The sequence below is a fragment of the Hemitrygon akajei genome, chromosome 4 (genome assembly GCF_048418815.1).
Source record: "Hemitrygon akajei chromosome 4, sHemAka1.3, whole genome shotgun sequence".
In the NCBI taxonomy this organism is placed as follows: domain Eukaryota; kingdom Metazoa; phylum Chordata; class Chondrichthyes; order Myliobatiformes; family Dasyatidae; genus Hemitrygon; species Hemitrygon akajei.
In genome coordinates, this window is record NC_133127.1 from 200,882,672 (window position 1) to 200,906,827 (window position 24,156).

The following is a 24,156-nucleotide window of genomic DNA, read 5'->3' on the forward strand; positions in this document are numbered from 1 at the left end:
CTCTTGAGATCCATTACCAACCTGATTTTCCCAATTGACCTGCATGTTAAAATCTCTCATGACTACCATAATATTGCCCTTTTGACTCGCATTTTCTATTTCCTGTTTGTAACCTGTGGTCCACCTCCCAGCCACTGTTGGGAGGCCTGTATATAACGGCCATCAACGTCCTTTTACCTTTGCAGTTTCTTAACTCAACCCACAAGGATTCAACATCTTCTGATCCTATGTCATACCTTTCTACTGATTTGATGCCAGTAGAGCCACACCACCCGCACTGCCTTCCTTCTTACCCTTCCAATGTAATGTGTAACATTGGACATTCAGCTCCCAAGTACAACCATCCTTCAGCCACAATTTAAAGGCAAAGTGAATAAGAATAAGGAACCTTGGTTCTCAAGGGATATTGGAACTCTGATAAAGAAAAAGAGAGAAATGTATGACATGTATAGGAAACAGGGAACAAATAAGGTGCTTGAGGAGTATAAAAAGTGCAAAAAAAACTCAAGAAAGAAATCAGGAGGGCTAAAAGAAGACATGAAGTTGCTTTGGCAGTCAAGGTGAAGGATAATCCAAAGAGCATATTATATTAATATAATATACAGGTATATTAAGAGCAAAAGGATAGTAAGGGATAAAATTGGTCCTCTTGAAGATCAGAGTGGTCGGCTATGTATGGAACCAAAAGAAATGGGGGTGATCTTAAATGGTATTTTTGCATCTGTATTTACTAAGGAAACTAACATGGAGTCAATGGAAATAAGGCAAACAGGTAGTGAGGTCATGGAACCTATACAGATTGAAGAGGAGGAGGTGCTTGCTATCTTAAGGCAAATCAGAGTAGATAAATCCCCAGGACCAGACAGGGTATTCCCTCGGACCTTGAAGGAAACTAGTGTTGAAATTGCAGGGGCCCTAGCAGATAATATTTAAAATGTCTTTATCGACGGGTGAGGAGAATTGGAGGATAGTTCATGTTGTTCCGTTGTTTAAATAAGGCTCTAAAGTAATCCGGAATATTATAGACCGGTAAGTTTGACATCGGTAGTAGGTAAATTATTGGAAGAAGTACTAAGAGATAGGATCTACAAGTATTTAGATAGATAGGGACTTATTAGGGAGAGTCAACATGGCTTTGTGCGTGGTAGGTCATGTTTAACAAATCTATTAGAGTTTTTCGAGGAGGTTACCAGGAAAGTAGATGTCTACGTGGACTCAAGTAAGGCCTTTGACAAGGTCCTGCATGGGAGGTTAATTAGGAAGATTCAGTTGCTAGGTATACATGGAGAGGTAGTAAATTGGATTAGATATTGGCTCAATGGGAGAAGCCAGAGAGTGGTAGTGGAGGATTGCTTCTCTGAATGGAGGCCTGTGACTAGTGGTGTGCCACAGGGATCAGTGCTGGGTCCATTGTTATTTGTCATCTATATCAATGATCTGGATGATAATGTGGTAAATTGGATCAGCATATTTGCTGATGAAACAAAGATTGGAGGTGTAGTGGACAGTGTGGAGAATCAGAGGGATCTTGAGGTCCAAGTCCATAGGACGCTCAAAGCAGCTGCGCAGGTTGAATCTGTGGTTAAGAAGGCGTATGGTGTATTGGCCTTCATCAATCATGGAATTGAATTTAGGAGCCGAGAGCTAATGTTGCAGCTATCTAGGACCCTGGTCAGACCCCACTTGGAGTACTGTGCTCAGTTCTGGTCGCCTCACTACAGGAAGGATGTGGAAGCCATAGAAAGGGTGCAGAGGAGATTTACAAGGATGTTGCCTGGATTGGGAAGCATGCCTTATGAGAATAGCTTGAGTGAACTCAGCCTTTTCTCCTTGGAGTGATGAAGGATGAGAGGTGACCTGATAGAGGTGTATAAGATGATGAGAGGCATTGATTTTCTGGATAGTCAGAGGCTTTTTCCCAGGGCTGAAATGGTTGCCACAAGACGACACAGGTTTAAGGTGCTGGGGAATAGGTACAGAGGAGATGTCAGGGGTAAGTTTTTTATTCAAAGAGTGGTGAGTGCGTGGAATGGGCTGCCGGCAACGGTGGTGGAGGTGGATATGATAGGGACTTTTAAGAGGCTTTTAGATAGGTACATGGAGCTTAGTAAAATAGAGGGCTATAGATAAAGCTATATGCATAGTTCCCTGAAGGTGGAGTCTCATGTAGATAGGGTGGTGAAGAAGGCTTTTGGAACGCTGGCCTTTATAAATCAGAGCATTGAGTACAGAAGTTGGGATGTAATGTTAAAATTGTACAAGGCATTGGTAAGGCCAAATTTGGAATATTGTGTACAGTTCTGGTCACCGAATTATAGGAAAGATATCAATAACTTAGAGAGAGTGCAGAGACGATTTACTAGGATGTTACCTGGGTTTCAGCACTTAAGTTACAGAGAAAGGTTGAACAAGTTAGGTCTCTATTCATTGGAGCGTAGAAGGTTGAGGGGGGATTTGATCGAGGTATTTAAAATGTTGAGAGGGATAGATAGAGTTGATGTGAATAGGCTGTTTCCATTGAGAGTAGGGGAGATTCAAACGAGAGGACATGATTTGAGAGTTAGGGGGCAAAAGTTTAAGGGAAACATGAGGGGGTATTTCTTTACTCAGAGAGTGATAGCTGTGTGGAATGAGCTTCCTGTAGAAGTAGTAGAGGCCAGTTCAGTTGTGTCATTTAAGGTAAAATTGGATAGGTATATGGACAGGAAAGGAGTGGAGTGTTATGGGCTGAGTGCGGGTAGGTGGGACTAGGTGAGATTAAGAGTTCCGACACGGACTAGGAGGGCCGGAATGGCCTGTTTCCGTGCTGTAATTGTTATATGGTTATAAGCCTAGTAATTTCTATGGTAGGGACGTGTTCGACACAACTTTGTGGGCCAAAGGGCCTGTATTGTGCTGTAGGTTTTCTATGTTTCTATGTGAGAAAGGCTTTCAAAGCTTGCAGAGGGATTTGGACCAGTTGGAGGAATGGGTTGAAAAATGGCAGATGGAGTTTAATGCAGACAAATGTGAGGTATTGCACTTTGGAAGGACAAACCAAAGTAGAACATACAAGATAAATGGCAGGGCACTGAGGAGTGCAGTAGAACACAGGGATCTGGGAATACAGATAGAATATTCCATAAAAGTGATGTCATAGGTAGATAGGGTCATAAAGAGAGCTTTTGGTACATTGGCCTTTATAAATCAAAGTATTGAGTATAAGAGTTGGAATGTTATGGTGAGGTTGTATAAGGCATTTGTGAGGCCGAATTTGGAGTACTGTGTGCAGTTTTGGTCACCAAATTACAGGAAGGATATTAACAAGTTTGAAAGAGTGCAGAGAAGGTTTACAAGGATGTTGCCAGGACTTGAGAAACTGAGTTACAGAGAAAGGTTGAATAGGTTAGGACTTTATTCCCTGGACCGTAGAAGAATGAGGGGAGATTTGATAGAGGTATATAAAATTATGTTGGGTATAGTTAGAGTATAGATAGCAAGCAGGCTTTTTCCACTGAGACTAGGGGAAAAAAGAACAGAGGTCATGGGTTAAGGGTGAAGGGGGAAAAGTTTAAAGGGAACATGGGGGGGGGCTTCTTCACACAGAGAGTGGTGGGCGTGTGGAATGAGCTGCCAGATGAAGTGGTAAATATGGGCTCACATTTAACATTTAAGGAAAACTTGGACAGTTACATGGATGAGAGGTGTATGGAGGGATATGGCCCAGGTGCAGGTCAGTGGGACTAGGCAGAAAAATGGTTCAGCACAGCCAAGAAGGGCCAAAAGGCCTGTTTCTGTGCTGTAATGTTCTATGGTTCTATGATTCAGTGATGGCCACAACATCATACCTGGCAATCTGTAACATTGCAACAAGATCATCCACCATATTTCTTATACTACGCACATTTAGATACAACACCTTGAGTACCGTATTGGCTAACCTTTCTGATTCTGCATCCCTAATGATTTGATATTCAGTCTGTTGGCTGCATGCTATCTTTACTTTTTTACCATTTGTCATATCCCGAGTCCCTTCACTCAGGTTCCCACCACCCGACCCCACCCCCAAGCCAAGTTAGTTTAAACCCTCCTCAACAGCTCTAACAACTCTGCCCGCGAGAATATTGGTTCCCCTAGGGTTCAGGTGTAACCTGTCACTTTTGAACATTTCATATCTCCCCCAGAAAAGATCCCAATTATCCAAGAACCTGAAGCCCTACCCCCTGCACCAGCTTCTCAGCCATGCATTTATCTGCCAAATCATCCTGCTTCCACCCTCACTGGTGTGTGGCACAGGCAGCAATCCAGAAATTACTACCCAGGAAGTCCTGCTTCTCAGCTTTCTACCTGGCTCTCTAAATTCACTTTGCAGGACCTTTTTGCTTTTCCTTCCTACGTCATTGGTAACAATATGTACCAAAACATCTGGCTGCTGATCCTCCCTCTCCAAAATGTTGTGGATGTGATCTGAGACATCCCTGACCTTGGCACCAGGGAGGCAACATACCATCTGGCTGTCCCTTTCACCTCAACAAAATCTCCTGTCTGTTCCCCTCACTATCGAGTCCCCTAACACTATTGCTCTCTTCATCTCTCTCTTTCCCTTCTGCACCACAGACCCATGCTCTGTGCATGTAAACTGGTTGCCATGGCATTCTCCTGGGTGGTCATCCCCCACAAAGTATCCAAAACGGTATACTTGTTTTTGAGGGGAATGGCCACGGGGTGCTCTGCTCTAACTGCTTATTCACATTTCCATTTCTCCTGACAGTCATGCAGGTACTCGCCTCCTGCAACTTCAGACTGACTACTTCCCTGTAATTTGATTGATTATCTTCTCACTCAGGCCGAAGGTCACCCAGTTGCTGCTCCAGATCCCTAACACGGTCCTCAAGGAGCTGCAGCCGGATGCACTTCACGCAGACGTAGTTCCCCAGTGACTCTGGGTCTCCCAATTCTCCAACATCTGGCACCAAGAACAAACCACAGCCATTTACATGCTACAGTAAGAGAGGAAAAAAAGCAAAAAGGAAACCTTAACAGACGCTTTACACAGAGCTGACGCCTCTTCCTAGCCGAAGCTACCTTTGGGCCAAAGCCTGTCGCTAATGCAGAATGGGAATCCTGTAGACAGCATGGACTCTTTTTATTCAGGGAAAGGTTGGCTCTCTGAATGTGTTGAATCTTTATGATGTAAGCAATGAACTGATGATTCGGGGTGGCTGACACCATTCTTTAATTGTCATATTACCTAACATGTCCACACCAGTCAAATAACTTCTGTATAAATATATTTTTATTACTTATTCAAAGTTTTTTTTGATGAGCTGTTGGCACCGAGCAACTGGTCTTCAGAGAATGCTGACAATGTGAACCCGCCTCTGGGCACACACCAGGGGGTCCATCTTCGATCCAAGGCAGAGGTAAGTGATGAGGTTGTTGTCCGTCAGGTCCACTGCCTCGCTTTCTACTCCCAGGTAAACAGGGCACTCATACTGTGGGTGAGGCGAAGGGCTGCCTGATGTCTCTGTTGCTATTTCAGCTGTGAACAACACTACTGGCATGCTGCACGGTTTGTCAGACAGCGTGTCTTGCAGTAGACCCAACCTGTTATCCCACAGGGCTCCGTGTAACTGGAGCCCAGTTATGTAGACGCCATTCCCTGGAGGATTGGTGGGAGGGAGGAAGATGCTCAGCACCTGGAAGATAGAAAAAATTGGTTTAAATGTTCAATTCCTAGCTTAGGAGCTATGGGGAGGAATTGGAAGGAACCCTATCTGCACAGTAATATAGCAGTTAACATGACGTTATTACAGCTTGGGTTGGCGACACAAATAGAGAAAGCTTGTAGACAGTGCAAAAGGGAGGATAGGCAGGTGACGGAGAAGGGACGCACTCAGACTGAAGGTTTGAGATATGTCTATTTTAACTCAAGGAGTGTTGTGAACAAAGCGGAGCGGATGAGCTTAGAGCCTGGATCAGTACTTGGAGGTCTGATGTGGTGGCCATTACAGAGACTTGGATGGCTCAGGGACAGGAATGGTTACTTCAAGTGCCGGGTTTTAGATGTTTCAGAAAGGACAGGGAGGGAGGCAAAAGAGGTGGGGGCAAGGCACTATTGATCAGAGATAGTGTCACAGCTGCAGAAAAGGTGAATGCCATGGAGGGATTGTCTACGGAGTATCTGTGGGTGGAGGTTAGGAACAGGAAGGGGTCAATAACTTTACTGGGTGTTTTTTATTGGCCGCCCAATAGTAACAGGGATATCGAGGAGCAGATAGGGAAACAGATCCTGGAAAGGTGTACTAATAAGAGTTGTCATGATGGGAGATTTTAATTTCCCAAATATCAATTGGCATCTCCCTAGAGCAAAGGGTTTAGATGGGGTGGAGTTTGTTACGTGTGTGCAGGAAGGTTTCTTGACACAAAATGTAAATAAGCCTACAAGAGGCGAGGCTGTACTTGATTTGGTATTGGAAAATGAACCTGGTCAGGTGTCAGATCTCTCAGTGGGAGAGCATTTTGGAGATAATGATCATAATTCTATCTCCTTTATAACAGCATTGGAGAGCGATAGGAACAAGCAAGTTAGAAAAGCGTTTAATTGGAGTAAGGGGAATTATCAGGCAGGAAATTGGAAGCTTAAATTGAAAACAGATGTTCTCAGGGAAAAGTACGGAAGAAATGTAGCAAATGTTCAGGGGATATTTGTGTGGAGTTCTGCACAGGTACATTTCAATGAGACAGGGAAGTTATGGTAGGGTACAGGAACCGTGGTGTACAAAGGCTGTAATAAATCTAGTCAAGAAGAAAAGAAAAGCTTACAAAAGGTTCAGAAAACTAGGTAATGTTAGAGATCGAGAAGATTATAAGGCTAACAGGAAAGAGCTTAAGAGGGACATTAGGAGAGATAGAAGAGGCCATGAGAAGGCCTTGGTGGACAGGATTAAGGAAAACCCCAAGGCATTCTACAAGTATGTGAAGAGCAAGAGGATAACACGTTCAAGAATAGGACCTATCAAGTGTGACAGTGGAAAACTGTGTATGGAACTGAAGGAAATAGCAGAGGTACTTAATGAATACTTTACTTCAGTATTCACTATGGAAAAGGATCTTAGTGATTGTAGTGATGACTCGCAACAGACTGAAAAGCTTGAGCATGTAGATATTAAGAAAGAGGATGTGCTGGAGCTTTTGGAAAGCATCAAAATGGATAAGTCGCCGGGACCAGATGAGATGTAACCCAGGCTACTGTGGGAGACAAGAGAGGAGATTGCTGAGCCTCTGGTGATGATCTTTGCATCATCAATGGGGACGGGAGAGGTTCCAGAGGATTGGAGGGTTGTGGATGTTGTTCCTTTATTCAAGAAAGGGAGTAGAGATAGCCCAGGAAATTATAGACCAGTGAGTCTTACTTCAGTGGTTGGTAAGTTGATGGAGAACATCCTGAGAGGCAGGATTTATGAACATTTGGAGAGGTATAATATGATTAGGAATAGTCAGCATGGCTTTGTCGAGGGCAGGTCCTGCCTTACGAGCCTGATAGAGTTTTTTGAGGATGTGACTAAACACATTGATGAAGGAAGAGTAGTAGATGTAGTGTATATGGATTTCAGCAAGGCATTTGATAAGGTACCCCATGCAAGGCTTATTGAGAAAGTAAGGAGGCATGGGATCCAAGGAGACATTGCTTTGTGGACCCAGAACTGGCTTGCCCACAGAAGACAAAGGGTGGTTGTAGACAGGTCATGTTCTGCATGGAGGTCGATCACCAGTGGTGTGCCTCAGGGATCTGTTCTGGGACCCTAACTCTTCGTAATTTTTATAAATGACCTGGATGAGGAAGTGGAGGGATGGGTTAGTAGTTTGCTGATAACACAAAGGTTGGGGGTTTTGTGGATAGTGCGGAGGGCTGTCAGAGGTTACAGCGGGACATTGACAGGATGCAAAACTGGGCTGAGAAGTGGCAGGTGGAGTTCAACCCAGATAAGTGTGAAGTGGTTCATTTTGGTAGGTCAAATACGTTGGCAGAATATAGCATTAATGGTAAGATTCTTGACAGTGTGGAGGATCAGAGGGATCTTGGGGTCCAAGTCCATAGAACACTCAAAGCAGCTGCACAGGTTGACTCTGTGGTTAAGAAGGCGTATGGTGTATTGGCCTTCATCAATCGTGGAATTGAATTTAGGAGCCGAGAGCTAATGTTGCAGCTATATAGGACCCTGGTCAGACCCCACTTGGAGTACTGTGCTCAGTTCTGGTCGCCTCATGACAGCAAGGATGTGGAAGCCATAGAAAGGGTGCAGAGGAGATTTACAAGGATGTTGCCTGGATTGGGGAGCATGCCGATTGAGAATAGGTTGAGTGAACTCAGCTTTTTCTGCTTGAAGTGACAGAGGATGAGAGGTGACCTGATAGAGGTGTATAAGGTGATGAGAGGTATTGACTGTGTGGATAGTCATAGGCTTTTTCCCAGGGCTGAAATGGTTGCCATAAGAGGACACAGGTTTAAGGTGCTGGGAAGTAGGTACAGAGGAGATGTCTCTGTAGATGTCTCACTCAGAGAGTGGTGAGTGTGTGGACTGGGCTGCCGGCAATGGTGGTGGAGGAGGATATGATAGGGTCTTTCAAGAGACTTTTGGATAGGTACATGGAGCTTAGAAAAATAGAGCGCTATAGGTAAGCCTAGTAATTTCTAAGGTAGGGACATGTTCGGCAAAACTTTGTGGGCCGAAGGGCCTGTATTGTACTGTAGGCTTTCTATGTTTCTATAAGGCCAGAATTAGGCCATTTGGCCCATCGAGCCTGCGCCACCATTCCATTATTATGCCTCTCAAGCCCAATCTGCTTTCCCACCATAACCTTTGACGTCCTGACAAATCAAGCTCTGCTTTAAATATGCCCAAAGATTTGACCTCCACAGCTGTCTGTGGCAGTGAATTCTACAGATTCACCTCTCTTTGGCTGAAGGAAATTCCTTCTCATTTGTGTTCGAAGGCTGAGCAATAGTCAGATAAAGCAAGATCAATTACTTTTCACTGGAGGGTGGTGGCAGTCAAGAGAGTTGTCTGGTGCTCCTGGAGGATGTGGGAGACCAGGGAAACTGCTCACGTCTCTGGTGACTGCACCTGTGTCCAGGTGCAACTCCTCACTGACCACAGGAACTAAAGATGTACCCAGCCATGAACACTGGCAATTTAAGAGATGATTAGAGAGGCAAATAAATGTAAATTTCAGAATACAGACTTTATATAGGAAGAAGGGATTAGTTTAGTTGCCCATCTGATTACTTATTTATTTGGATCGGCAAACATGAAGGGACGAATGGCCTGTTACTGCGTTGTGCTGTTTTATATCCCATTTTCTATCTGTGTTTTGAGTCTCCTGTGAACGCAGCTCTGAACCCCATCCTTCCCTGCTGTGCACAGAGCTGCCTGCTGCTGCTCTCCTCTGCCAGGCTATACTGCACGAATCCAGAACAAAATCTTTGTGCATAGGAACAGAATTAGGGCTATTTTGATGATTGAGTCTTACCATATAACAATTACAGCACGGAAACAGGCCATCTCGGCCCTTCTAGTCCGTGCCGACGCTTACACTCACTTAGTCCCACTGACCCGCACTCAACCCATAACCCTCCATTCCTTTCCTGTCCATATACCTATCCAATTTTACTTTAAATGACAATACCAAACCTGCCTCTACCACTTCTACTGGAAGCTCATTCCACAGCTACCACTCTCCGAGTAAAGAAATTCCCCCTCGTGTTACCCTTAAACTTTTGCGCCCTAACTCTCAAATCATGTCCTCTTGTTTGAATCTCCCCTACTCTCAATGGAAAAAGCCTATCCACGTCAACTCTATCTATCCCCCTCATTATTTTAAATACCTCTATCAAGTCCCCCCTCAACCTTCTACGCTCCAAAGAATAAAGACCTAACTTGTTCAACCTTTCCCTGTAACTTAGGTGCTGAAACCCAGGTAACATTCTAGTAAATCTTCTCTGTACTCTCTCTATTTTGTTGACATCTTTCCTATAATTCAGTGACCAGAACTGTACACAATACTCCAAATTCGGCCTTACCAATGCTTTGTACAATTTTAACATTACATCCTAACTCCTATACTCAATGCTCTGATTTATAAAGGCCAGCATACCAAAAGCTTTCTTCACCACCCTATCCACATGAGATTTCACCTTCAGGGAAATATGCACCATTATTCCTAGATCACTCTGTTCGACTGCTTTCTTCAATGCCCTACCATTTACCATGTATGTCCTATTTGGATTATTCCTACCAAAATGTAGCACCTCACACTTATCAGCATTAAACTCCATCTGCCATCGTTCAGCCCACTCTTCTAACTGGCCTAAATCTCTTTGCAAACTTTGAAAACCTACTTCATTATCCACAACGCCACCTATCATCTGCATACTTACTAATCCAATTTACCACCCCATCATCCAGATCATTAATGTATATGACAAACAACAATGGACCCAAAACAGATCCCTGAGACACACCACTAGTCACCAGCCTCCAACCTGACAAACAGTTATCCACCACCACTCTCTGGCATCTCCCATCCAGCCACTGTTGAATCCATTTTACTACTTCAATATTAATACCTAACGATTGAACCTTCCTAACTAACCTTCCATGTGGAACCTTGTCAAAGGCCTTACTGAAGTCCATATAGACAACATCCACTGCTTTATCCTCATCAACTTTCCTCATAACCTCTTCAAAAAATTCAATAAGATTTGTCAAACATGACCTTCCACACACAAATCCATGCTGACTATTCCTAATCAGACCCTGTCTATCGAGATAATTATATATACCATCTCTAAGAATACTTTCCATTAATTTACCCACCATTGACATCAAACTGACAGACCTATAGTTGCTAGGTTTACTCTTAGAACCCTTTTTAAACAATGGAACAACGTGAGCAAAACGCCAATCCTCCGGCACCATCCCCGTTTCTAATGACATTTGAAATATTTCTGTCAGAACCCCTGCTATTGCTACACTAACCTCCCTCAAGGTCCTTGGGAATATCCTGTCAGGACCTGGAGATTTATCCACTTTTATATTCCTTAAAATTGCCAGTACTTCCTCCTCTTTAATTGTCATAGTTTCCATAACTTCCCTACTTGTTTCCCTTACCTTACACAATCCAATATCCTTCTCCTTAGTGAATACTGAAGAAAAGAAATTGTTCAAAATCTCCCCCATTTCTTTCGGCTCCACACATAGCTGTCCACTCTGATTCTCTAAGGGTCCAATTTTATCCCTCACTATCCTTTTGCTATTAATATAACTGTAGAAACCCTTCAGATTTATTTTTACCCTACTTGCCAAAGCAACCTCGTATCTTCATTTAGTTTTTCTAATTTCTTTAAGATTCTTTTTACATTCTTCATATTCCTTGAGCACCTCATTTACTCCATGCTGCCTATATTTATTATAGATCTCCCTCTTTTTCTGAACCAAGTTTCTAATATCCCTTGAAAACCATGGTGCTCTCAAACTTTTAACCTTTCCTTTCAACCTAACAGGAACGTAAAGATTCTGTACCCTCAAAATTTCCCCTTTAAATGACCTCCATTTCTCTATTACATCCTTCCCATAAAACAAATTGTCCCAATCCACTCCTAAGTCCTTTCGCATCTCCTCAAAGTTAGCCTTTCTCCAATCAAAAATCTCAACCCTGGGTCCAGTCCTATCTTCTCCATAATTATATTGAAACTAATGGCATTGTGATCACTGGACCCGAAGCGCTCCCCAACACATACCTCCGTCACCTGACCTATTTCATTCCCTAATAGAAGATCCAACACTGCCCCTTCTCTAGTCGGTACCTCTATGTATTGCTGCAAAAAACTATCCTGCACACATTTTACAAACTCCAAACCATCCATCCCGTTTACAGAATGGGCTTCCCAGTCTATGTGTGGAAAATTAAAATCTCCCACAATCACAACCTTGTGCTTACTACAAATATCTGCTATCTCCTTACAAATTTGCTCCTCCAATTCTCGCTCCCCATTAGGTGGTCTATAATACACCCCTATAAGTGTTACTACACCTTTCCCATTCCTCAATTCCATCCAAATAGTCTCCCTAGATGAGCTGTCTAATCTATCCTGCCAAAGCACCGCTGTAATATTTTCTCTGACAAGCAATGCAACACCTCCTCCTCTGGCCCCTCCGATTCTATCACATCTGAAGCAACGAAATCCAGGAATATTTAGTTGCCAATCACACCCCTCCTGCAACCATGTTTCACTAATAGCTACTACATCATATTTCCAGGTATCAATCTATGCTCTAAGCTCATCCACCTTTATAACAATGCTCCCAGCATTAAAATAGATGCATTTAAGAAACTTTCCACCTCTTCCTCTCTGTTTATCCCTAATGATGCGATCAACTTTATTGCCTTTTTCTTCATTCTCCCCTACATCTTCGGTCTGAGCGCTCCCCTTCTCTATCACCTGCCTTTCCTCCCTCTCACACTGTCTACTAGCTTTCTCCATTTGTGAACTAACCTCCTCTCCCCTAGTCTCTTCAAATTGATTCCCACCCCCCAACCATTCTAGTTTAAAGTCTCCCCAGTAGCCTTAGCAAATCTCCCTGCCAGGATATTGGTCCCCCTAGGATTCAAGTGCAACCCGTCCTTTTTGTACAGGTCACACCTGCCCCAAAAGAGGTTCCAATGATCCAGAAACTTGAATCCCTGCCCCCTGCTCCAATCCCTCAGCTACGCATTTATCCTCCACCTCATTCCATTCCTACTCTCACTGTCGCGTGGCTCAGGCAGTAATCCCGAGATTATTACCTTTGTGGTCCTTCTTCTCAACTGCCTTCCTAACTCCCTATATTTTCCTTTCAGGACCTCTTCCCTTTTCCTACCTATGTCATTGGTACCAATATGTACCACTACCTCTGGCTCCTCACCCTCCCACTTCAGGATATCTTGGACATGATCAGAAACATCCCGAACCCTGGCACCAGGGAGGCAAACTACCATCCGGGTCTCCTGATCGCATCCACAGAATTGCCTATCTGACCCCCTAACTATCGAGTCCCCTATTACTACTGCCTTCCTCTTCCTTTCCCTACCCTTCTGAGCTACAGGGCCAGATTCTGTGCTGGAGGCATGGCCACTGTTGCTTCCCCCAGGTAGGCTGTCCCCCCCAACAGTACTCAAACAGGAGTACTTATTGTTGAGGGATACAGCCACTGGGGTACTCTCTAGTACATGACTCTTCCCCTTCCTCCTCCTAACCGTGACCCACCTGTCTGCCTCCCATGGTCCTGGTGTGACCACCTGCCTGTAGATAGATAGATAGATAGATAGATAGATAGATAGATAGATAGATAGATAGATAGATACTTTATTCATCCCCATGGGGAAATTCAACTTTTTTCCAATGTCCCATACACTTGTTGTAGCAAAACTAATTACATACAATACTTAACTCAGTAAAAAAAAATATGATATGCATCTAAATCACCATCTCAAAAAGCATTAATAATAGCTTTAAAAAGTTCTTCTCAAGTCCTGGCGGTAGAATTGTAAAGCCTAATGGCATTGGGGAGTATTGACCTCTTCATCCTGTCTGAGGAGCATTGCATCGATAGTAACCTGTCGCTGAAACTGCTTCTCTGTCTCTGGATGGTGCTATGTAGAGGATGTTCATAGTTATCCATAATTGACTGTAGCCTACTCAGCGCCCTTCGCTCAGCTACCGATGTTAAACTCTCCAGTACTTTGCCCACGACAGAGCCCGCCTTCCTTACCAGCTTATTAAGACGTGAGGCGTCCCTCTTCTTAATGCTTCCTCCCCAACACGCCACCACAAAGAAGAGGGCGCTCTCCACAACTGACCTATAGAACATCTTCAGCATCTCACTACAGACATTGAATGACGCCAACCTTCTTAGGAAGTACATTCGACTCTGTGCCTTCCTGCACAAGGCATCTGTGTTGGCAGTCCAGTCTAGCTTCTCGTCTAACTGTACTCCCAGATACTTGTAGGTCTTAACCTGCTCCACACATTCTCCATTAATGATCACTGGCTCCATATGAGGCCTAGATCTCCTAAAGTCCACCACCATCTCCTTGGTCTTGGTGATATTGAGACGCAGGCAGTGTAACTCCTCTCTATCAACTCCTCACTCTCCCTGACCAGACGAAGGTCATCCAGCTGCAGCTCCAGTTCCCTAACATGGTCCCTTATGAACTGCAACTCGGCGCACCTTCCGGGAGGCTAGGAGACTCCAGGACCTCCCAGATCCAACACCGAGAACAACAAGCTGCCCTCACACTCATACTTCCCCTTTCCTCAAATAACAGGAAAAACTGAAACCTAAACCTACCTTGCCTCGCCCGCTTCCGCCTAAGCCCGTTGAGCCCAAGCCCTTAAGCCTTCACTCTGCTCCCAGCTCACTCCACTGCCCGCTGTATAAGGCCGTGTCCTTTTTAAATCTTCCCCACTTCACTGCCCGACGTCACACGGCTGCGCAGTCCCGCCTCTCTTAACTCCGCTGAGAATAAGGAAGATTCTGGATGACTCCCGTTCTGATCCTCCGACTTCCTTCTCCAAACGAAAAATCTTCTCCGCCATTCTATCATTGGGTATATTTAAAGCGAAGATTGATATGTTCTTGAATAATCAATCAAGGTTGAGAGAAATAATAAATCAGCCAGGATGGACTAGCGGAACAGACTCGATGTCTGAATAGTTTAATTCAGCTCCTTTGGCTGATGGTCTGAAGTAGAATGGTTTAAGAGGGAGGGTTTATTGGCAGCGGATGGTGCTGGGGTCGGATCGCGGTTGCCGATACCCACCTGTGCGCGGACACAGTAAGTGTCGAGGGCGCGCTGTTCGTGGCGGGCGCGCTGCTGCAGGATTGAGAAGAGGAAGGCCCGCGGCCGGCAGAAGGCAGACAGGTTGTAGGCGGCGGGCACGGGGCCGTGCAGGTACTCGTCGAGCAGGCGGACCGTGGACTCCACGTACCGCAGCCAAAGCGGGAGCGGGGCGCGAGTGCGCGCTCCTGGCCACCAGGTGCCGGGAACGCGCCCCTCCTCCAGCGCCTCATACAGCTGCCGCGTGCCCGCGCTACAGACGCGCGCTCCCTCCAGCTCTTCCAGGGCGCGACTCAGCGCGCACACGCTGCGACAGAGTCGCATCTGGAGGCAACGCCACTCCCGCAGCAGGAAGCGCCGGAGCGGCTGCGCATCCCCCGTCTCCCGTCTGGCCCACGCCGGGACGCTCAGCCTCAGGAGCCCAGACAGGCAGACGTCTCGCAGTCGCTCGACCCCGCTCGTGCCCACGCCTCCGCTCGCCGCCGCCGGCGCCTGCCACTGGACCGTGATGTCGGCGGCGCGCTCCTCCAGCAGCCGCCGCTTGCAGCCGTCGCCAATCCCGACCGCCGCCGTCTCCGTGCGGTGCGGCATCTGCGCAATGTCCGCTAGTGTCAGCTCGCCTGCGGCTGGAGGCAGAAGAGAGAGAGCTTGGTCCCACGGTCACTCCATCCCGGCAATCACCCAAGGGTTTCTCTGCCCCCAGGCCTTGTGGCAATACCCACTTTGGGGCTCTGCGCTCTCGGCAAACACTGTTCACTGAGGGCCGGGTATCTACCATAGTGAGAGTAGAGGGTTATTGTGCTAGATGGGATTGGTGAAGGGAAGTGTGATGGGTGTGGGGAGAGTGTTGGGAGGTGCGCGGGGTGTTGGGTGGGGGACAGGTGTGCAGGGAGGGTGTTGGGAGGTGCGCGGGGTGTTGGGTGGGGGACAGGTGTGCAGGGAGGGTGTTGGGAGGTGCGCGGGGTGTTGGGTGGGGGACAGGTGTGCGGGGAGGGTGTTGGGAGGTGCGCGGGGTGTTGGGTGGGGGACAGGTGTGCGGGGAGGGTGTTGGGAGGTGCGCGGGGTGTTGGGTGGGGGACAGGTGTGCGGGGAGGGTGTTGGGTGGGGGACAGGTGTGCGGGGAGGGTGGGATGGGGGAGGTGTGCGGGGAGAGTGTTGGGAGGTGCGCGGGGTGTTGGGTGGGGGACAGGTGCGCGGGGTGTTGGGTGGGGGACAGGTGTGCAGGGAGGGTGTTGGGAGGTGCGCGGGGTGTTGGGTGGGGGACAGGTGTGCGGGGAGTGTGTTGGGTGGGGGACAGGTGTGCGGGGAGGGTGGGATGGGGGAGGTGTGCGGGGATGGTGTTGGGTGGGGGAGGTGTGCGGGGAGGGTGTTGGGTGGGGGAGGTGTGCGGGGAGGGTGTTGGGTGGGGACAGGTGTGCGGGGAGGGTGGGGTGAGGGAGGTGTGCGGGGAGGGTGTTGGGTGAGGGAGGTGTGCGGGGAGGGTGTTGGGTGGGACAGGTGTGCGGGGAGGGTGTTGGGTGGGGACAGGTGTGCGGGGAGGGTGGGGTGAGGGAGGTGTGCGGGGAGGGTGTTGGGTGAGGGAGGTGTGCGGGGAGGGTGTTGGGTGGGGACAGGTGTGCGGGGAGGGTGGGGTGGGGGTGGTGTGCGGGGAGGGTGTTGGGTGGGGACAGGTGTGCGGGGAGGGTGTTGGGTGGGGACAGGTGTGCGGGGAGGGTGGGATGGGGGAGGTGTGCGGGGAGGGTGTTGGGTGGGGACAGGTGTGCGGGGAGGGTGTTGGGTGCAAGTAGGTGCGTGGGGAGATAGGCTGAAGGTGCTCTGAACGTGATGAACTGCATAAACTGCAGTTTCTGGGAGCCAGGTTGCAATGCAGAGAGCAGCTGACCCCCTCCCTTCCTCGCAACCCCTCACTCCCCCTTCCCTATTCCCCTCCCCTAATCTCCCTCCCCTCACTCCCTCCATCCACCTTTCCCTCTCCCCCTCCCACCATCCTCCCCATCTGTCCATTCCCCTCCCTCTCTCCATTCCCCTTCCTCAGTCCCCTCCCCCTCACTCCTTCCCTCTCTCTCCTCCCCTCTCTCCTTTCCTCTTCCCCTCACTCCCTCCATACCCTTCCCCTCCTCCCCTCTGTCCACCTCACCCCCTCCCTTCATTCACCTCCCCTCCCTTTCTCCCTCTGTTCCCCTTTGCTACCCGCCCCCTCCCTCTGCCCCCTTGTCACACCATCCCTCCGTCCCCCTCCCCTCCCTCTTTCCATTCCCTTCCTCTCACACCCCCTACTCCCCTCACTCCTTCCCTCCCCTCACTCTCTCCATACCCCTCCCCTCCTCTGTCCCACTTTGCCACCCTCCCCCTCACTCTGTTCCCCCTTGTCACACTCTCCCTCCCTCCTGTATGTAATGTTCTTGGCCAGTGGTTGATGGAGTTGCCATTTTGAATTTTTTGGATGGGGGAAGGTGGGAGTGAGCAAGAACTGCAAAATGGAGGACTCCCTCCCCGTGGAGCTCCAGGATTGGCTGACAAGTGAATCCCTCTGTCAGTGGGCAGGAAGAGGTGGGGTTAAGAGGTTTGCTGCAAGTTGAGGTTGAGGAGGAACTGGGACTGCAGGGTGAAGGGTCTCCATACCTGTGGAGCTGCTGAGATGACTGACGAGGCTGCGGATCCCCTTGCTGGAGCTGGTTTGGCCGCTGGTTCTCAGGCAGTGCTTGATTACGCTCTTCAAGGCTTCCTCGTCCCCTGTGTCCAGCAGATGACCCGAATATACAGCTAGCTCTGCAGAGAGAAAGCCCGCAAGTGAGGGAGCAATGAGACCGCATCCAGACACATACTCCAGCCAGAATGAGAAACGTGATTCTCCTAGAAGCCCTGGATGACATCAGGCCCTCAAACAACATGATTACATTCTCATTTTGCTGTTTCTGCGATCTTGCTGTGTGCACACCACACTGGTATAGTAATTCAGACCGACCTCCTGAGCAATAAGTGCTGGAGGACTCACTGGCTGGGAGATTGAGTTCAAGAGCTGAGGGGTAATATTGCAGCTCTATAAAACCCTGGTTAGACCACACTTGGAATATTGTGTTCAGTTCTGTTCACATCATTATAGGAAGGATGTGGAAGCTTTAGAGAGGCTGCAGAGGAGATTTACCAGGATGCTGCCTGGATTAGAGATAGTGTCATATAACAATTACAGCATGGAAACAGGCCATCTCGACAGATGAGTTCTTCCAGCGTTGTGTACGTATTCCTCGGCCCTCTAGTCCGTGCTGACGCTTACTCTCACCTAGTCCCACTGACCTACACTCAGCCCACTACCCTCCATTCCTTTCCTGTCCGTATACCTATCCAATTTTACTTTAAATGACAATACCAAACCTGCCTCTACCACTTCTACTGGAAGCTCGTTCCACACAGCTACCACTCTCTGAGTAAAGAGTACCCTCATGTTACCCTTAAACTTTTGCCCCCTAACTCTCAACTCATGTCCTCTTGTTTGAATTTCCCCTACTCTCAATGGAAAAAGCCTATCCACATCAACTCTATCTATCCCCCTCATAATTTTAAATACCTTTATCAAGTCCCCCCTCAACCTTCTACACTCCAAAGAATAAAGACCTAACTTGTTCAACCTTTCCCTGTAACTTAGGTGCTGAAACCCAGGTAACATTCTAGTAAATCTTCTCTGTACTCTCTCTATTTTGTTGACATCTTTCCTATAATTCAGTGACCAGAACTGTACACAATACTCCAAATTCGGCCTTACCAATGCCTTGTACAATTTTAACATTACATCCCAACTCCTATACTCAATGCTCTGATTTATAAAGGCCAGCATACCAAAAGCTTTCTTCACCACCCTATCCACATGAGATTCCACCTTCAGGGAACTATGCACCATTATTCCTAGATCACTCTGTTCTACTGCATTCTTCAATGCCCTACCATTTACCATGTATGTCCTATTTGGACTATTCCTACCAAAATGTAGCACCTCACACTTATCAGCATTAAACTCCATCTGCCATCATTCAGCCCACTCTTCTAACTGGCCTAAATCTCTCTGCAAACTTTGAAAACCTACTTCATTATCCACAACGCCACCTACCACCCCATCATCCAGATCATTAATGTATATGACAAACAACATTGGACCCAGTACAGATCCCTGAGGCACACCACTAGTCACTGGCCTCCAACCTGACAAACAGTTATCCACCACTACTCTCTGGCATCTCCCATCCAGCCACTGTTGAATCCATTTTACTACTTCAATATTAATACCTAACAATTGAACCTTCCTAACTAACCTTCCGTGCGGAACCTTGTCAAAGGCCTTACTGAAGTCCATATAGACAACATCCACTGCTTTACCCTCGTCAACTTTCCTAGTAACCTCTTCAAAAAATTCAATAGGATTTGTCAAACATGACCTTCCACGCACAAATCCAAGTTGTCTGTTCCTAATCAGACCCTGTCTATCCAGATAATTATATATACCATCTCTAAGAATACTTTCCATTAATTTACCCACCACTGACGGTAAACTAACAGGTCTATAATTGCTAGGTTTACTCTTAGAACCCTTTTTAATGTCTCATGAGGAAAGGTTGAGTGAAGTAGGGCTTTCCTCTTTGGAGTGAAAGAAGATGAGGGGTGTACAAGATGTTTGTCTTAGCATGCAAAGTCAGCTCTGGCAGACTGAGTGGATAAGATCTACAGTGAGATCCAATGGCCAGGAAGGCAATTCTACAACACTCTGTGGAGAGCGAAGGACATGGTCAGGAAGGCAATTCTACAACACTCTGTGGAGAGCGAAGGACATGGTCAGGAAGGCAATTCTACAACACTCTGTGGAGAGCGAAGGACATGGCCAGGAAGGCAATTCTACAACACTCTGTGGAGAGCGAAGGACATGGCCAGGAAGGCAATTCTACAACACTCTGTGGAGAGCGAAGGACATGGCCAGGAAGGCAATTCTACAACACTCTGTGGAGAGCGAAGGACATGGTCAGGAATGGCCAGGAAGGCAATTCTACAACACTCTGTGGAGAGCGAAGGACATGGTCAGGAAGGCAATTCTACAACACTCTGTGGAGAGCGAAGGACATGGTCAGGAATGGCCAGGAAGGCAATTCTACAACACTCTGTGGAGAGCGAAGGACATGGCCAGGAAGGCAATTCTACAACACTCTGTGGAGAGCGAAGGACATGGTCAGGAATGGCCAGGAAGGCAATTCTACAACACTCTGTGGAGAGCAAAGGACATGGCCAGGAATGGTCAGGAAGGCAATTCTACAACACTCTGTGGAGAGCGAAGGACATGGCCAGGAAGGCAATTCTACAACACTCTGTGGAGAGCGAAGGACATGGCCAGGAAGGCAATTCTACAACACTCTGTGGAGAGCGAAGGACATGGCCAGGAAGGCAATTCTACAACACTCTGTGGAGAGCAAAGGACATGGCCAGGAATGGTCAGGAAGGCAATTCTACAACACTCTGTGGAGAGCGAAGGACATGGCCAGGAAGGCAATTCTACAACACTCTGTGGAAAGCGAAGGACATGGCCAGGAAGGCAATTCTACAACACTCTGTGGAGAGCGAAGGACATGGCCAGGAAGGCAATTCTACAACACTCTGTGGAGAGCGAAGGACATGGTCAGGAATGGCCAGGAAGGCAATTCTACAACACTCTGTGGAGAGCGAAGGACATGGTCAGGAAGGCAATTCTACAACACTCTGTGGAGAGCGAAGGACATGGTCAGGAAGGCAATTCTACAACACTCTGTGGAGAGCGAAGGACGTGGTCAGGAAGGCAATTCTACAACACTCTGTGGAGAGCGAAGGACATGGTCAGGAAGGCAATTCTACAACACTCTGTGGAGAGCGAAGGACATGGTCAGGAAGGCAATTCTACAACACTCTGTGGAGAGCGAAGGACATGGCCAGGAAGGCAATTCTACAACACTCTGTGGAGAGCTAAGGACATGGCCAGGAAGGCAATTCTACAACACTCTGTGGAGAGCGAAGGACATGGCCAGGAAGGCAATTCTACAACACTCTGTGGAAAGCGAAGGACATGGCCAGGAAGGCAATTCTACAACACTCTGTGGAGAGCGAAGGACATGGCCAGGAAGGCAATTCTACAACACTCTGTGGAGAGCGAAGGACATGGTCAGGAATGGCCAGGAAGGCAATTCTACAACACTCTGTGGAGAGCGAAGGACATGGTCAGGAAGGCAATTCTACAACACTCTGTGGAGAGCGAAGGACATGGTCAGGAAGGCAATTCTACAACACTCTGTGGAGAGCGAAGGACGTGGTCAGGAAGGCAATTCTACAACACTCTGTGGAGAGCGAAGGACATGGTCAGGAAGGCAATTCTACAACACTCTGTGGAGAGCGAAGGACATGGTCAGGAAGGCAATTCTACAACACTCTGTGGAGAGCGAAGGACATGGTCAGGAAGGCAATTCTACAACACTCTGTGGAGAGCGAAGGACATGGTCAGGAATGGCCAGGAAGGCAATTCTACAACACTCTGTGGAGAGCAAAGGACATGGTCAGGAAGGCAATTCTACAACACTCTGTGGAGAGCGAAGGACGTGGTCAGGAAGGCAATTCTACAACACTCTGTGGAGAGCGAAGGACGTGGTCAGGAAGGCAATTCTACAACACTCTGTGGAGAGCAAAGGACATGGTCAGGAAGGCAATTCTACAACACTCTGTGGAGAGCGAAGGACGTGGTCAGGAAGGCAATTCTACAACACTCTGTGGAGAGCAAAGGACATGGTCAGGAAGGCAATTCTACAACACTCTGTGGAGAGCAAAGGACATGGTCAGGAATGGCCAGGAAGGCAATTCTACAACACTCTGTGGAGAGCGAAGGACATGGCCAGGAAGGCAATTCTACAACACTCTGTGGAGAGCGAAGGACATGGCCAGGAAGGCAATTCTACAACACTCTGTGGAGAGCGAAGGACATGGCCAGGAATGGCCAGGAAGGCAATTCTACAACACTCTGTGGAGAGCGAAGGACATGGTCAGGAAGGCCCCAGTTTGTCACAATTACTCGGACCACTGGACCTGGACTTCTGAGGTCAAGAGAGTGGAACTGCCCCAGTGTAACAGCTTTTCCACTTTAAAATGTCTCTGACAGAGGTGTCCTGTGATAGTTGGATAAGACAGACAATCACACAAGATGATAAGATGCGCAGGCAGACTGGGCAGCCAGACTTATGGACTTCTTCCCAGGGTGGACATGGCTTATATGAGAAGACATAATTTAAAAGTGATTGGAGGAATGTATGGGGGGGATGTCGGAGGTAGGCATTTACACAAAGTGGTGGGTGCCTGGACACCCTGCCATGACATTTAAGATGCTCTTAGATCAGCAAATGGATAATATCAAAATGGAGGGGAGGGAAGGGTTTAATTGATCTAAGAGTAGTTTAAAAAGCTGGCACAACATTGTTGGCCAAAGAGGCTATACTGAGCTGTAATGTTCTAACACAGCAGGTCAGGCAGTATCCAGTTGAACAGAAGGGTCTTGTACTGAAACGTCGACTGTTTATTCCCTTCCATGGACGCTGCCGGACCTGCTGAGCTCCTCCAGCATTTTGTGTGTGTTGCTCTGGATTTCCAGCTTCTGCAGAATCTCATGTCTCAGACACACCTTGTGTCGTAGGGAACTCGGGGCAGTGAAATGAACAACCGTCTCACCTACAAGGTGCTCGAGCAGGATCTCTGCATCACCCCAGGTCGCCTGCAACTTCCGCTGAATATCAAGGGCGGCGAAGAGATCTGCCTGTGTCCTGTTATAGAGTCAGAGAGTCATAGAGAAGTACAACACCAAAACAGACCCTTTGGCCCATCTAGTCCATGCTAAAACCATCAACTGGCACCGGGACCATAATCCTCCATACCCCTAGATGGGGGCAGTGGATGACTGATGAGCCGAAGGGAAGTCTGTGGTGGATAATTGGTGGGCTGAGGGGTAGTGTGTGGGGACGAGGATGGTGGGTGATTGGTGGGCTGAGGGGTAGTGTATGGGGACAAGGATGGTGGGTAATTGGTGGGCTGAGGGGTAGTGTGTGGGGACGAGGATGGTGGGTGATTGGTGGGCTGAGGGGTAGTGTGTGGGGATGAGGATGGTGGGTGATTGGTGGGCTGAGGGGTAGTGTGTGGGGATGAGGATGGTGGGTGATTGGTGGGCTGAGGGGTAGTGTGTGGGGACGAGGATGGTGGGTGATTGGTGGGCTGAGGGGTAGTGTGTGGGGACGAGGATAGTGGGTGATTGGTGGGCTGAGGGGTAGTGTGTGGGGACGAGGATGGTGGGTGATTGGTGGGCTGAGGGAGGTGTGCAGGGATTGGGGGGGCGGCAGGTGATTGGTGGAATGGGAAGAGGAGGGGGGAGGCAGTGGAGACAGGTACAGTGGGTTTGAATGGAGGGGGAGTAGCGTCGGATGTCGAGCACTAGAGCCTGGGAGGGGTGGAGGCAGATACGTAGTAACATGATGACAACTTGTGCTCAGATCTGCTAAATTCGGGCAAGTAGGATTAGTAAGGAAGGCTGTGTGACTGAGGCGGGGGCCACTGACCTTCAGGGGTGTTTGACAGCTCTGTCTCCACCCCTCCAACCCGCTGTCAGACAGTCAAGGACTTTTAATAATCGTACAACATAGAAACAGGCCCTTCGGCCCATCCAGTCCGGGCCGAATTTATTGACCTGTACACGGACCTTAGCCTCCTTTCGCCTCCCATCCATGTATCTATCTAAACTTCTCTTAAAGGTTGAAGAAGTCCCTCACTCTCACCACCCTCTAAGTGCTGTTATCCCCTTAAATATTTCACCTTTCACCCTTAACCTATGACCTGTTAGATGGCCTCATGTCGTATACGGTGCATGTGTATCGGTGACGGGCAAGTGAGGCACTCACCAGCGGTAGGAGCGAGCCTGTGCCCAGAGGCTGTAGTGCTGGCGATGGAGGAGAACGGCATGCAGGAGGGTGAGGAGACTCCCGGCTGCCGCTCCCGGGTGTTTCCGCTCCCTCTGCTCGCTCTGCGCTTGGGTATAGGTGCGTATCAGTGTGCTCCGTAGCGTCGATGGAGTCTCGATCACTAGCCTCTCCGTGTACCGGCGGATCACTCCTGCAACACAGGGACACTTGTCCCAAGGTCAATCTTCGGAGGCATGTTGGGAGGGGGGGTGGCAAGCTGGGCTTGAAATCAGAGGTAACCCCCACAGATAGGTGCCCCGACACTGACCTCGCGGATCTACCCCGCCCCGCGTCTCCCCCA

General features: G+C 48.1%; 1 protein-coding gene across 1 annotated transcript in view; it reads right to left on the bottom strand.

Annotated features, from left to right (window-relative positions):
• Positions 1 to 5,270: 5,270 nt before the first annotated feature.
• dnhd1 (dynein heavy chain domain 1) overlaps positions 5,271 to 24,156 on the bottom strand; it is a 66,601-nt gene continuing 47,715 nt past the window's right edge. Inside the window, exons 15-19 of the mRNA XM_073041947.1 lie at positions 23,796 to 24,006; positions 22,579 to 22,670; positions 17,485 to 17,631; positions 14,845 to 15,488; positions 5,271 to 5,678 (exon numbers count right to left, since the gene is read on the bottom strand). Of these exons, the coding sequence (XP_072898048.1) occupies positions 5,331 to 5,678; positions 14,845 to 15,488; positions 17,485 to 17,631; positions 22,579 to 22,670; positions 23,796 to 24,006 (1,442 nt within the window). The 3' untranslated portion in view covers positions 5,271 to 5,330. The remainder of the gene's footprint in view (positions 5,679 to 14,844; positions 15,489 to 17,484; positions 17,632 to 22,578; positions 22,671 to 23,795; positions 24,007 to 24,156) is intronic.